The sequence below is a fragment of the Paramisgurnus dabryanus genome, chromosome 16, assembly GCF_030506205.2.
Source record: "Paramisgurnus dabryanus chromosome 16, PD_genome_1.1, whole genome shotgun sequence".
NCBI classification, from domain to species: Eukaryota; Metazoa; Chordata; class Actinopteri; order Cypriniformes; family Cobitidae; genus Paramisgurnus; species Paramisgurnus dabryanus.
In genome coordinates this window covers 36,841,506-36,854,810 of record NC_133352.1, presented here as the reverse complement: position 1 = coordinate 36,854,810, position 13,305 = coordinate 36,841,506, and the positions used below count along the sequence as shown (strand labels likewise).

Genomic DNA, 13,305 nt, shown 5'->3' with positions numbered 1-13,305 from the left:
ATCATCTCAAAGTTAACAAACGGGCCTCAACTATGCATTGGAGAGTTATATTAATAATGTTAATGTTGAGAAGTTTGATGAAAAGCTTCAGCATACGTTTCCAGGACAAGCCTTTTTACCATCTTTACCAAGTCTCCAGTTTGGCAAAGGCTCTTTAAAGCATAATTATATGTTTTCTTTTGCTCCAGTTACATGTTAATCCTCATACTCACTCATGTTTGTTCCTCTTACACCTGACTGATGATGCTGTGGTGAGATACTCTTATGTTTTTCAGCTAAAAGTGGCTTGACCGGTCTATAATGCCATTAATCTGCCTCTGTATAATCAATTCATTACATATTTCTTTTTTCTTTTGTCTCTCTGTTAAGAGATTTATAGTAGGGGGCACCGTTATCAACTAAAGATTAAAAAAAACTTTGACATTCATTTACGTGACCTTGCTTTTTTAAAAAGGGGTTTTGAAAATGACTCGGTAATTCACTTCATAAATGTGTATTAAACAGTGACGTCATGCACGTGTGTGCATTGTTTGACATCGCAAACTACTGACCCTGGTGTGAATTTTTTTCCCTTTCACGAGATGGATATTAAAGAGGGTCAGAGCCAGCTGCAAATGGGTGGGTCAGCCTTAATTGACCAATGGCTAAGCCACGCCCCCAAAACGCGATCAGCCAATCACAGTGCGCATAGCAATCCAATACACTCAGACATTCTTTCCTTCCACGCCCATTAAAATGCATTGCAGTTAGTCAGTTTTCATTTGTTTTTATGTTTTTTCTTGTCATTTAAAGTTTAAGGTAGTCAAACGTGTGCATGGGGTTCATGCAACTCCGACACTAGGTATCCCAAAAGGCTGGGCGACGGTGTGTATTTTTAACCCTTTTCCAAGCCACATCTCAACTAAGATAAGTCTCTGCTTAATCCAGATGAAGTTATGCGGTATTCGTATTTGAACGTTATCTTTAACATCTCTAAAGTAACGCTAGCCTAATATTAGAAAACGTTAATGTTAGCTTCTAGATGCGTTGTACATCATGTCACTTAGTTTCATTAACGTATCTGTAAATAACTGAGATAACAAATGTTATTTGTAATAGCAATGTTGTGCTGAATGATTCATGTGAATACTGTAGCACCAAACTAATGGAGAGGTCATTTATTCTTGTGGCGCTTTTCCATTGCATAGTACCCCACAGTTTGGTTTAGTTTGGGTCGGGTCAGCTTACTTTTGGGAGCTTTTCCATTAGGTGCAGTAAGTTGTACCCGATACTTTTTTTCGTACCACCTCGGTTGGGGTTCCAAGCGACCCGAGCTGATACCAAACGTGATGCGAAAACACTGTAGATCACTGATTGGTCTGAGAAAATCGTCACTACGCGTCATCGCTATAATGTAAAGATTAGCTTTACCTTTAGTGCTAGCTTGTCTCTGGGAAAAATGTTGTCATCTGTGCTCTGCTATAAGTTCCCAAACTCCCTTTTAGCAATGAAAAACATCCACAGGTTGAGAATCAGTGACACCATACCAATTTTTTTCCAGACTTGCAGTTTGTGGCAGAACATTCATGACGAGCACGTCAGCATTATATATGCTTAAACGCAACTTTTATGAGGCTCAGCGGAGTGTTTGAACAGAAACTGTCATGAGAGACAGAGGTAACGTTAGTGATAAACGCGATGTTCAAACATCTATTTGTGGTGGCCAATTTTAATGTTGTGGCGGACTGAGAAATAAATAAATGGGAATGTACAACGACGCTCTCACTTGTATGATGTCACAGCAGTAGGCAGCGCAAAAATATCGACACGCCTAAAATCCCTCACAATCCAAAGTGTTACTAAACTCAATGAAAAAGCTAACCACGCCAAAAGTTACAGCACAAATTTGTTTCAACTTTTTTTAATGTAGGTGATATTAGGGGAGGGACAATCTCATTATAGAAATCATTTGATTGGACAGAAACATCTGTTCAGATTTAGGAGTACACTAAGATTAAATTGGGCTCGAGTCAAACACACATGGAAGAAAAAAACCCTGCAAAACAGTGATTTTGATTTCATGGTCTCTTTAATGTGGGGAAGCGATGAGTTTAGTCTTATTCCAATTGCAGCAAGTTCAATAACTGATTTCATTCCTCTGTAAATCAAATCACGGCTTTCGGCTTGGAGACTCCTGGGAGATTATGAACTGGAAATGAACCGAGGCATCAGAAATTGCTTTAGTAAGATTAAACTGATCTCTAATGCTTTTGTAAACAATTGTTTGATGTACTGTCTGCTATAGAAATTATGACTGCAAAAATGTTTAGGAGGTGTATTTGCCAAAAGCTGTTTGGAGAAGTACTGTATCACATGACAAGATCTGAAACTTTCTTCATGTTTAGTACAATGGGTCTCATCGTGCACAAGCATTACTCTGCAAACACATCCTTGTATATTAAAGCAGATCACTAAAGAGCATGCACGGCACAAAGGAGAATCCTCGTCTTTTGTGTGATGATTTGCATGCAGAATCTTCTTTCAGATCGAGCTTAAATAATCAGCACCATATATAAAAAATAGCAAGAATGTTTGTTAGTCTCTCTTTAACATGCTGATTTTACTTCATTATTAGAAAGGGTTGAAATCTGTGACAGCACCAAATCAAAACATTTGCATAAACCTAAACAACACTACTAAAACATGTGCTGCCTGCGACAGTACAAATGAAACACGTTGGCATCTGGACGCCTGCAGGTGTGATATTGGCCTGCGTTTGTGCTTATACTGAAAACACAACCAACACTACATCCCCACAGATTAATGAAGAGAGAGAGAGAGATGAAGAAAAGAGGCTCTCGGGTGCTACAGGTGAATAAGCTGATAAACGACACAACAGTCTTACAGTCAGGTCAAACACTTCAAAATGTGATTTTGATACCTTTGTTTGTCAGTCTCTGTCGGTTACATTGTGTGTTCAATACCCTTGTGATTGCATTAGGTTTGAGAATCTGGGGAAAAAACGTTTCTTACTTTCACTCCAGCACACGCTCAAGGAAACAATAGCGCCATTTTTATCAAAGTGTTTTAGTACTGTATTGTGAATGATTAGCATCATTTCTTTTGTGAACTGGGCCTTAAAACCCAGCACAACTGTCTTCATCAAAGTTTGAGTTCTCTCATTGATTTCCATCTCTAACATGATCTTACTCAGATAATATTAAAGCTATTAAAGATGATCTTTTTACTGAATGATCTTAGCATTATGTTAGGGTTAGGCATTGTATGTCTTAAGAAATAGATCTTAACTTAATTAATGTCTTCAACTGAATCAATGACGAATGTGACCGGAAATCCTGGCAAGGACGTGTCCGGGGAAAATGGTATGTATGGTCACCCTAGATTATGTAGGATAAGTTTATGTAGCAAACACTTAAACACATTTATTCCTAGTGTTCTTAGTAAAACCCCGCTCTGATAAAGAATTAAGAATTAATATTAAAAAGACAACACAAACATTTTATTTGCTGATATAAGAAACTTCAGGAACTTTTTAAGGAATTCTTTACTCCTGTGGAAATCTCCTCCGGCTTTACCGAAAGGAAATACCTCATTTTTGTCATCTGTTCTGTGCACAAACCGTGAACCGGCTGCTGAATTGCAGCGGCTAAGAATGGATAATTACAGGTTATGAGAAACATTCCCGCCCTCACGCCGAGCCACCGACTGGCTGATAAAAGCCGCTAGATTGAGTAATTGTGTGTTTGAGAGCCACATGTCAGGGCGGAGTCTGCAATCAGGGCGTAATCTCTTGTTTAGCACCAGAAAATTCACACCAATTCAAACAAAAGGGTTCAATAACAGCCGCTCAGTAGAAAATTGATATAATGATTATACTCAGAAGTAAATGGCACTCGAGCTCCACTAGCAGCGCTCACCGGCGTGCTTATAACCATTGCGATGCTATAGTGCTTTTCACTTAAGAAACCGTTGCAAGCAAAACCAGCCGTGTCATTATTGGATCATCAACTTCTAAAATAAGCACCTTACTCTGAGTTGTCGACTTATTTGAACTATTATTCCTTGACAGAGAGGCACTTAAGGGACTGGAAACAGTTTAAGCGTGGAGTGGACCTCCCTTGAGCTACAGGAATGAGAGTAACTTGGGTGAGTTCGAACAAATATTCGTCTTGACTGCGAGTAAAGGCGAAACTACCCAAACAGCTGTTCTGAGCCCGTAATGCGAACGGTGCTAATGTTCCTCACGGGATTCTGCGTTCCTTCATCGCCTCGTCAAAATCAGACACGTTGCCATACGCGTGTTGGAAGTGTCGAGGAAAAATTAGCTCCTACAACAAGACTAAATAAAATTCAAAAGACTGCAAGTCGCTTTGCATAAAAACATCTGCCGAATGCGTAAATGTAAATGATACATTAATTCATTTAGTAGACGCTTTTGGCTGTGGTGAGGAATACAGAAGCATGTCATGGTGAAGAGGCAAACAGACACAAGAAGTGCTCACAATACAAGTTTCAGGGAGGGGAAAGCAAATAAATGCACAGTAAGTATGCTACAGTCGAGTAAGAACACCTAATAACACTCAAGAGGACAGCAAAACAAAAACAACACTCTTGTTGTAAAGTAAACGTCACTGCATTATTTATCTACATTTATGTATATAGTAGACACTTTTATCCAAAGCGACTTACAGTGCATACATTAGTATTGTGTGCTACCATTGTGCTACTAACCCAACCGGTCACCGCAAATGACCTACAATTAAAATAAATGAAACATCTGGTCCTATACAAACCCAACAAAAAAACTAAATCAACTAAAGCGCTCCTTTTCTGCCTAGTTAAAGGCCCATGTTGTCGTGGACTACGCTATTGTGATGATGGGTAGAAGGCCTGATTGATGGCATGAGAGAGCGCTGCTGGATGCAGATTCGCCCCAAGAGAAGAGGTGAGAGTATAATTGCATCGGTCACTGAATGATGTTAAAGGATTAGGCCTTGGCCACTCTTCAGCACACCCGTATAAAAGGCCTCGCCCTCCGGGGGAGAAGTCTGCCGTCCAGCTTGCCTATTAAAAAGCTTCATTTGTCTTAGATCGCATCTCCATGTTTTCCTATTTCTTCTACCGGCCATGGCGTGTCCTCCACGAGCCTGCTCGGCTCTTGGATCGACACCGTCTCTGTCTTCATTAGTTCGGCAATATTATGAGGGTGGATCTGTGCCCTTTGCCTTTCTTCTCCTCTATGTGGAAGTACAACAGGCCAGAGAGAAACAACCCTCACCCATAGGCAAATGTTTGACTTCTAAAAGATGACTCGCCGCCAAGATTATGGGCATGGAAATTAAATTAATGACTATCAAATAAATGAACAGTGTAACTAAAAATGATTTTTTTCCCACTGAGATTGCATTTTTGTAAAAGGAACATTCTTTAACATTTCTCCTTTCATAACTGAAAGTTATTAAATATGAAAAGTCATACGGGTTTGGAATGAAATGAGGATTTTTCAGTCTTACAACACAAAAAAAGATATCAAGATAACCAGTCAACCAATTCAACATATTTAAACTACTTGTTTGCCTTTTCAGAGTCATTGTCTTTGGTTGCTTTTATGTCTACTTTAGAGAATAACACCCCATCATCTACTGAGTGGACAGGCTTAATTTTTCTACCTCATAAAAACAATAAAAGCACTTTTCCTAGAGCCCCGTGTAAGCGCTATCGTACCCTGTAACACTGAGCCATACCCTATAATAAAACAGATGTATGCGCAGTCAACATTATGCTACTGTTATTAAAAGGATATCTTGGCCTCAGTCTCAGTTTTTTACCAAACAAACAGTGTGACCAAGATCTTCTCTCCGCTCATTAAAGGCTTGTCATGACTCAGAAACACTTACAATAAATAGGAGCTTGAATTGACTTGCAAACCAAATTGTTTTAACTTCATGCTGCAGTTTATTCTTTTTTAGTGACCACCAAACCCTTTGATTTTAACGAACTCATCCCACCCATGACACCGGTATACCAAAAGAAAGACCATATCCCTAACCCAACAATACCACATCAAATGTCACAGGTAAGAACAAAAGTGACTGCAATGTGCATCTCACCAACAAATATTGCAAGAAGTTCATGCACAGTCCTCTTGCATTCCAGGTATTTTGGACTTAAATTGTATTGAACGCAGTACCTCCTGATGTCACATTGACCTCACAAATCCAATGTCATCATTTTCTGACAAACATTTCAAAAGTTATGAGCATTAATCACAGTTTTTAAAAATATGACAACCTGTAGGTGGCGCTGTTCCCAATATTGGCACAGACTCCCAGTTCATAGTGCTGGTGAAGGGTAGCCAAGTTTCACTTCAAACAATCAAAGAATAGCTGAAACACAGCCACCAAACCAATGTTAAAGATATAATTCAGCCAAAAATGAAACTCTGTCATCATTTACTTGCCATTGAGTCTGAAACTCAACATGAGAATGACTGATGACAGAACAGTTGGCCAGATGATCACTTAGAGGCTGTTTACACTTGGCATTAACATGCGTTTTCGTCGATCGGATCACAAGTGGACGACGTTAATGCCAGGTGTAAACGGTGTTCAAAACGTTTTGAACGCGTCCACTTTCGACCACTTTCAACCACATTCAGAGGTAGTCGAAACCACTTTCGATCGGATCGCTTTGGAGTTGCGGAACGCAATGTGGTTGAATGCGTTCGAACAGCCACACGCGACCGCCTTCTCTCCGCCCATTTATCTAATCTGAGGTATTAAACACTAATTTTACGTCTTTTTTGACTTCTGCCGTGAACATACGGTGAACAGCGCTATTTTTAGCCTTTTATTGATAAAACTACTGCGGGGTGTTCTGCGTAGTTTCGTTTTGAAAGCGTGAAAGTTGCGCGATCCTATTTCATCAATTGCGCTGAAAATTCAGAGAAAGCTCCAACGAATAAACGTACAAAACACTGTGCAGCATGTATACTTGCTAAACAAGCAGCGGGCTCCGACATAATATAAGTTTGCGTCCATATAAACTCATAATTACTCCCGCTCGCGTTTGAATGACAGCAGAGAGACTCGCCCCCCGTCTCACAGACCACCCCCTCACAGTATTCAGGACAGATGCGGTCGAAAGTGGACAAAAGAGACGGATTTAAATACCAGGTGTAAACGCAATGTGTCTCTCTCGTCCACTTGTGATCCGATCGATGAAAACACATCTTAATACCAAGTGTAAACAGCCCTTATGAGAGTAACAAATTTCATTCATCATGATCCTATGTACGCTTTATAGGGTTGACACTAAGGAAGAAACAGAAGAAATAAGAAGCAGAAAACTTAAGTGCTTGTCCTTAGGAAAATAAATCATGTTTTTTTATAGTAGCCATGCTTTGGTTTGTTTTGTTTTAAAACCATGGTCAATTTTGTTTACAGTTTTTCTGAATTGCTAAAACACTAAATCCTGTTCTCTGAACCAAATTCTCAAATTTTTCTAATCATTCACTCTTATGGAAAAACCTTAAACAAGTTTAGGTAGTAAGACTTCTCACTAAAAACACATTTCACACTTGTTTTGCAAAACGCTTAACACATGCAGGCAAAAGTTGAACACAACTACAACACAGTTATCATCGAGTAAACACAACTCAAAATTGTTCACACTTTTTTCTAATGGTATTTTTGACTAATTGTATGGTTTGGAGACAGTATGAGAGGCAGAGGAAGAGTATGATGAAGAGCAGGGGCCTCATTTATAAACGTTGCGTACGCACAAAAGAAGGCGTACGCCACTCTCTACGCAATACTTGTTATTTATAAAAAGCAAACTTGACGGGAAAATGTGCTGTCCGTCACGCAAGCTCTGACCCAGGCGTACGCACAAAAACGGGTGAAATGAGAAATGGCGACACCGTCGGCAGATGGAAGAAACACGTGAAAGTGAAAATGACAACACTGCCTCTCATAAATAACATGAAGACTTCATAAAGCAAGTCTCACAATTAACAGTAGAGGTCGACCGATTTATCGGCCGGCCGATTAATTGGCCAATTTTTGGCATATTTTAAAAAATCGGCTTTGGCCGATTTTGCTGCAAAATTAGGCCGATTAATAGGCAGGCGCATCTGCGGGCACCTAAGCGCTGTTGTAGAGCTCGTGACGCTGCCTCTTGCTGCAAGCAGCTCGCTCCCGTCTCGTGTGTGTGCAGCCATGCCTTGTTCACAAACAGCTTTACTGTTATATGTTTTATGGTGGCGGATTGCGCGAATTAAGCAGCCAGTACAACAGCGCGACGGGCTTATGTCTCGCGGTGCACTGTCCGTTCAAAGATTAGGCTCATTTCATGTGATTAATGAGTGATGATGAGTTTTGTTTGCGTGACAGAGAGAGAAGAGCCGCGCCCGCACGCTTGTCTCCCTGCTTTTATTACTCAAAACCGAATATTTCTGTGCGTACGCACGTCCTATGTTTCATCCGTACGCCACTTCTGACACAAATCCTACGCAAAGTTTTATAAATGAGGCCCCAGGACACCAGAGACGATGCATTTGGAAAATTTTGCAGTTGGATTGCTGACTTTTTACAAAATACAAGTTTTGCCTACAGTAATATTACTGTAATAGTAAACAGACTTTTACTTGCAGTACTTACAGTAAAGTTTTCACTATATTTACTAAACTAAACTTGTGATTACAGTAATAGAGATTTCTTACAGTATTTGTCAAGTGTGTTGTATTGTTATATAATAAACATGTATTTCTCTGTAAGCAGATGTCCTGAATGTTGTGTTTTCCATTTTTAAGGTAGTGTCTAATGGATGCTTTCTAGTGTTTTATATTACAGACTCATGATGTGTGTATGATTTAAAAGCTTTGTTTGATTTTAAGTACATGTGAGCCTCATGGGCGATACTGAGACAACTACTGGCATTATTGAACCAATCAGAAAAGAGAAATCAATGAGTCATCAGGAGCCTTATTTGATAGCCCCGCCTTCCCACCACGCTTACAAACTCAAATGAGTGAAAGATTCGTGACAAATCTGTAAGCGCAGACGGACCAGTAGATGTCAGGTTATTTCAAGAAATAGTTTTTCTCTCTGTATGCAACAAGTCATTGACACATTCAAAACTGGTTTATTTTACACACAGAGACAGATTCTGTGCAATTCATTCCTTTTTGAAACTGTTATTTTTTTATTCTTTGTCAGTTTTTCAGTGCAAAACCCGTGCCCGAAATATAAGCGCAGAAAAACTGAGGTCAGATGAAGACAGTTTATACTTATTTAGTGTAAATATGAAGTTTGTAAGACATGAATTACACTTACAATGTTGCAAAACATGTTTTCTTAAGATTGCAACTTAAAAAAAAAACTGTTTTTGTGTATGTAAATGTATTTTACGCTTGCATGCAAATCTTTTTACCTTCATAGAAATCAACCTTCTAATGTAAACTGGGGACCACTTCCGTATTCAGGATCCACTTCATGCGCTGTTATTAGCACAACCAGTATTTATTCTGCAGTATGATCACATTTACAACAAGTTCTGAGAACAAACCTCAGTCTAAGAGATGAGAAGCCTGTCAAATAGAGACTGCACTGCATGTATTGTCTCTGTTGAGAAGCATCACCCTCAGAGTAAATGTAACCGCGCCTCTTCTATATTCAAGATGCCCACAGCTGTAGCCCTGCATGACCCTGAACATTTCAAGCTGAAGGACAGCATGGAGACTGGATTGAAAACTGTGGGCAACAAGCCAACTAAACAACACAAACATACACATGGACACACGTGCAAACACACACACACAAGGGTTCACATACCCGTTCACCTGAACCCACACCAGACAGAAATGCTCGTAAGCCTGACCTCATATAGAGGCATTAGTATTAGTTTATGTTATGATATAACAAGATAAACAAGAGATCTCTACGCCAATCTTCGTTTGTGTTGCCACCCTACATGGGTTATGGGTGCAAATGCCTAGGGATCAAACATTCCGATATATAACCTTGATAGTGCCAAAACTGGCTTTGGATAAAAACATAAATGCATAAACGTAAGTTTTCCAGACACAAGTTATCTTAGTCAGGGCCTTGGTTTGGGCTGATGGTACCCTTTTGCTGGGTCAAATGAGCGACCACATCACACAGAGGACCCCACTGCATATAAATCATATGAAGTAAAACTAATGCTGTCTCTTAACCACTTAACTCTTGAAACGTCCCTAATCCAAGAAGATTCCTAACTAACTGTTGAGATTATGATTTGAATCAAACACACCGGGGAAAACTTTATGCAGGGACTGTGTGAATTAACAGGACATATTGCACATTACACACAAATGAAGGCCAGTGTGCCCACTCACCAGACCGTCGCAGTTACTAATAGCTACTGAAGCTCCCTGAACGTCCGTAATGTCCCCCACATACAAGCAGTCGCTCTTCAAAGGCTCGGTGCGCGTACTGTTGGATTCACGCCACTCCATCTTTGCTCCGGGAGCCACCAGTCGCGCGTTGCGACGCAGACGCAGGTGAAATTCCCGGCCGAAGACGGTGACGTTGTAGTAGAGCCGGTCGAACGTGCCGGATTCGTGGTGGGCGTGGTCGGCAGTCGCCGCCTCTCTTCTCCAGCGCCTACGGAACTGCCCATCTACTGGACCGACCGATACCGCGTGCGACAGGAAGCGGCCTTCTGCATCCGTCAGAACGGGCTTTACCAGTCCATAGTCCCCCAGTATATGCTGCAGGGAATCTGCATGAAAGTGGAAACAAAGACATTTAGTCAATCAGCACTCATCAACAAGAGATTTATCACCATGCTGAAAACTGACATGGAAAGGTTTGGTGAAACAATGTATTCTCCTAGAAACCTTTTAACACTTAGATGCATTTACCAAAGCCACATGCAATGACACTCCATGCCTTTTTGCCTCTTCGTGTTCCTTTACGTGTAGTCGATGCGCACGAGGAGCCGAAGGGCAAACAGAAACACACTCTCCGAAATAAAGGTACATGATGGTCTAACAGTTGTCACTGGGCTGGTAGCTTTTCAAAAAAGTACACTTTTTACAAAAAGGTGCAAAGTAAACAATCACATAGAGACTTGTTTGACACCCTTACACTTCACCCAAAAAATCTATATCTGTCATCATTTCCACACCCTCGGATGTATGAGTTTCTTTATTTGGTTGAAGACAAAGGAAGATATTTTACTTCACACAGTTGATTTTACCCAATGACTTCCATAGTAGGAAAAGCAAATACTATAGAAGTCGATTGGTAACGTCTACTGTGTGCTTCCCACCCATGTTTATAAAACTCATACAGGTGTGTGTAAATGATGACATAATTTTCATTTTGGGGTGAACCGTCTATCTCTTAATAACGCCTGTTTGTATGCTGAATGTAATACTGTGGGAAAAAAGGTGGAGTGTCATTTTGTATTCATCACTCTTCATCTGCCTCGCAACATGAAATGCATCATTTAGAATTTTCCCACACTTTTACGGAGACAAGTTAACCGTGTTGTTTTCAATCACAGTTTATGATATACGTCTGATAGACATGCTTCCAATACTTAAAGATTAAAGGTATTTATGGAAAAAATTCACAACAACATTCATACTTAAGAAAACCACGAATCAACTCCAAACCTCATCCTAACTGCTGATCCAAGTACAGCTGCCGTTCAAAAAAGAAAAACAGCATTTTTGAGCATGGTCAGTTCTGCTCACACAAAAACACCGAACTCACTACGGTAAAGATTGCATTTTTGATGTCTGAAATCCTGCCTGTATCTATAAAAGTGCTGCAGGTGATGCCCAGGTGTTCTGCACGCTTAAAAATCCTCAGCTCACTTGGTTTTGAGACACTATGTCAGTTTAAAGTCTGCTTAAGATACGAAGTGATGCTGCTGAGCATGGACTATAGGCTACTTCATCACATCTATTGCGATTTATAAATACACAACATTACAGGTCATCTTTGCACTTTTTGCAGCAAACATTTAAGAAAAATTCAATGTCTGCCTTTTCCCCTTCCAAAAGTTCAATTCAAAGCTATAGTTTTCCTTCATTAAAAAGCTACACGTTTCTCTTTAAATACATACGACCCCTTAAAAGAGCAGAACGGGGACAATGTTTCATTTGAAATCAATACCGTGCGATACTTCCGCTCTCAGACAGATCGATATCTCCAGAGCATCCTTCAAAGATCGCTTTGCCTTTGCAAACGTGAGAAAAAAACACGCAAACCATTTTCACTACATACAATACAGTACAAGTGAGAGCACCGCCGACTCTTCTTCAGCAGCTCACTTCACAACAACGAAGACCGATGACACAGCACGCGAGGCTGTCAAGGGGTCCTGAGAAATCAGAAATATGCCACAAGTTTCTCGTCGAGAGGGATGGGGATGCTGCGATCATCCAGGTTTGCTGGGCACTTTGGTGAAACGGGGCAGGACGTCTCGCGACGGGATGAAGCTGCAAAAAGGTAAAGACAGCACCACGTACCTATGCTACTGGCGATATAAAGGCCATTCGTCTGCAGAATGATCGGAAGTGTGATTAGGATTGTAAATCCGGTCGCGAGATCCATGGCAGTACCGAACTGCGCAGGTGAGAGAGACGGACTTTGGGATCCAGCGTGTTAAAGTTCCCCGCGCGACCAGCAAACGCCACGCCAGCAACAGCCGCCCGCAACTTACTGCAAAGTGCACTAGGAGAGAGCGCGCGCGTCTCTCTCTCTCTCTCTCTCTCTCTCTCTCTCTCTCTCTCTCTCTCTCTCTCTCTCTCTCTCTCTCTCTCTAAATTTCAATTTCAATTTCAAGAACTTTATTGGCATGATTGTGTCACTTACAATATTGCCAAAGAATTATACATAAAACGAGAAACATACAATAACACAATATTAACAAACATTAAGGTGCAATTAAGCTAAGGTGCTGGGTGATGGATGAAGTACTACTGCAAAATAAAATAGAATCAGAGGATATTTACAATATAAAGTTGACTTTGAAATATAAACATATGAAGTATACAAATATACATTTATGGAGGCAGATGAGAGGTAAAATAAAAGTACTGTACAAGATCAGGGCTGTAGATTATTTCTGATGGTGTGTAACTGATAAATGAATTTAGCAGCAGCTGATGGGTGTCTGTCTTCCCCCAGTAACATCTTCATTTGATCTGAATCTGAAGAGTTATGAAACTCTGGTATGAGCTTTGAGATTTTGTCAAAGTGTTTTTCTCTAAGCTCTTTATATTTACCACAGTAGAGGAGAAAGTGT

General features: G+C 40.4%; 1 protein-coding gene across 4 annotated transcripts in view; it reads right to left on the bottom strand.

The window, feature by feature from the left end:
• Positions 1-12,741, bottom strand: part of LOC135720626 (A disintegrin and metalloproteinase with thrombospondin motifs 2) — a 136,426-nt gene extending 123,685 nt beyond the window's left edge. For all 4 annotated transcript variants that reach the window (XM_065242831.2, XM_065242836.2, XM_065242843.2 and 1 more), the window contains exons 1-2: positions 12,527-12,741; positions 10,379-10,764 (exon numbers count right to left, since the gene is read on the bottom strand). In XM_065242831.2, coding sequence (XP_065098903.1) covers positions 10,379-10,764; positions 12,527-12,611 — 471 coding nt within the window. In that variant the 5' untranslated portion in view covers positions 12,612-12,741. The remainder of the gene's footprint in view (positions 1-10,378; positions 10,765-12,526) is intronic.
• Between the last annotated feature and the right edge of the window lie 564 nt (positions 12,742-13,305).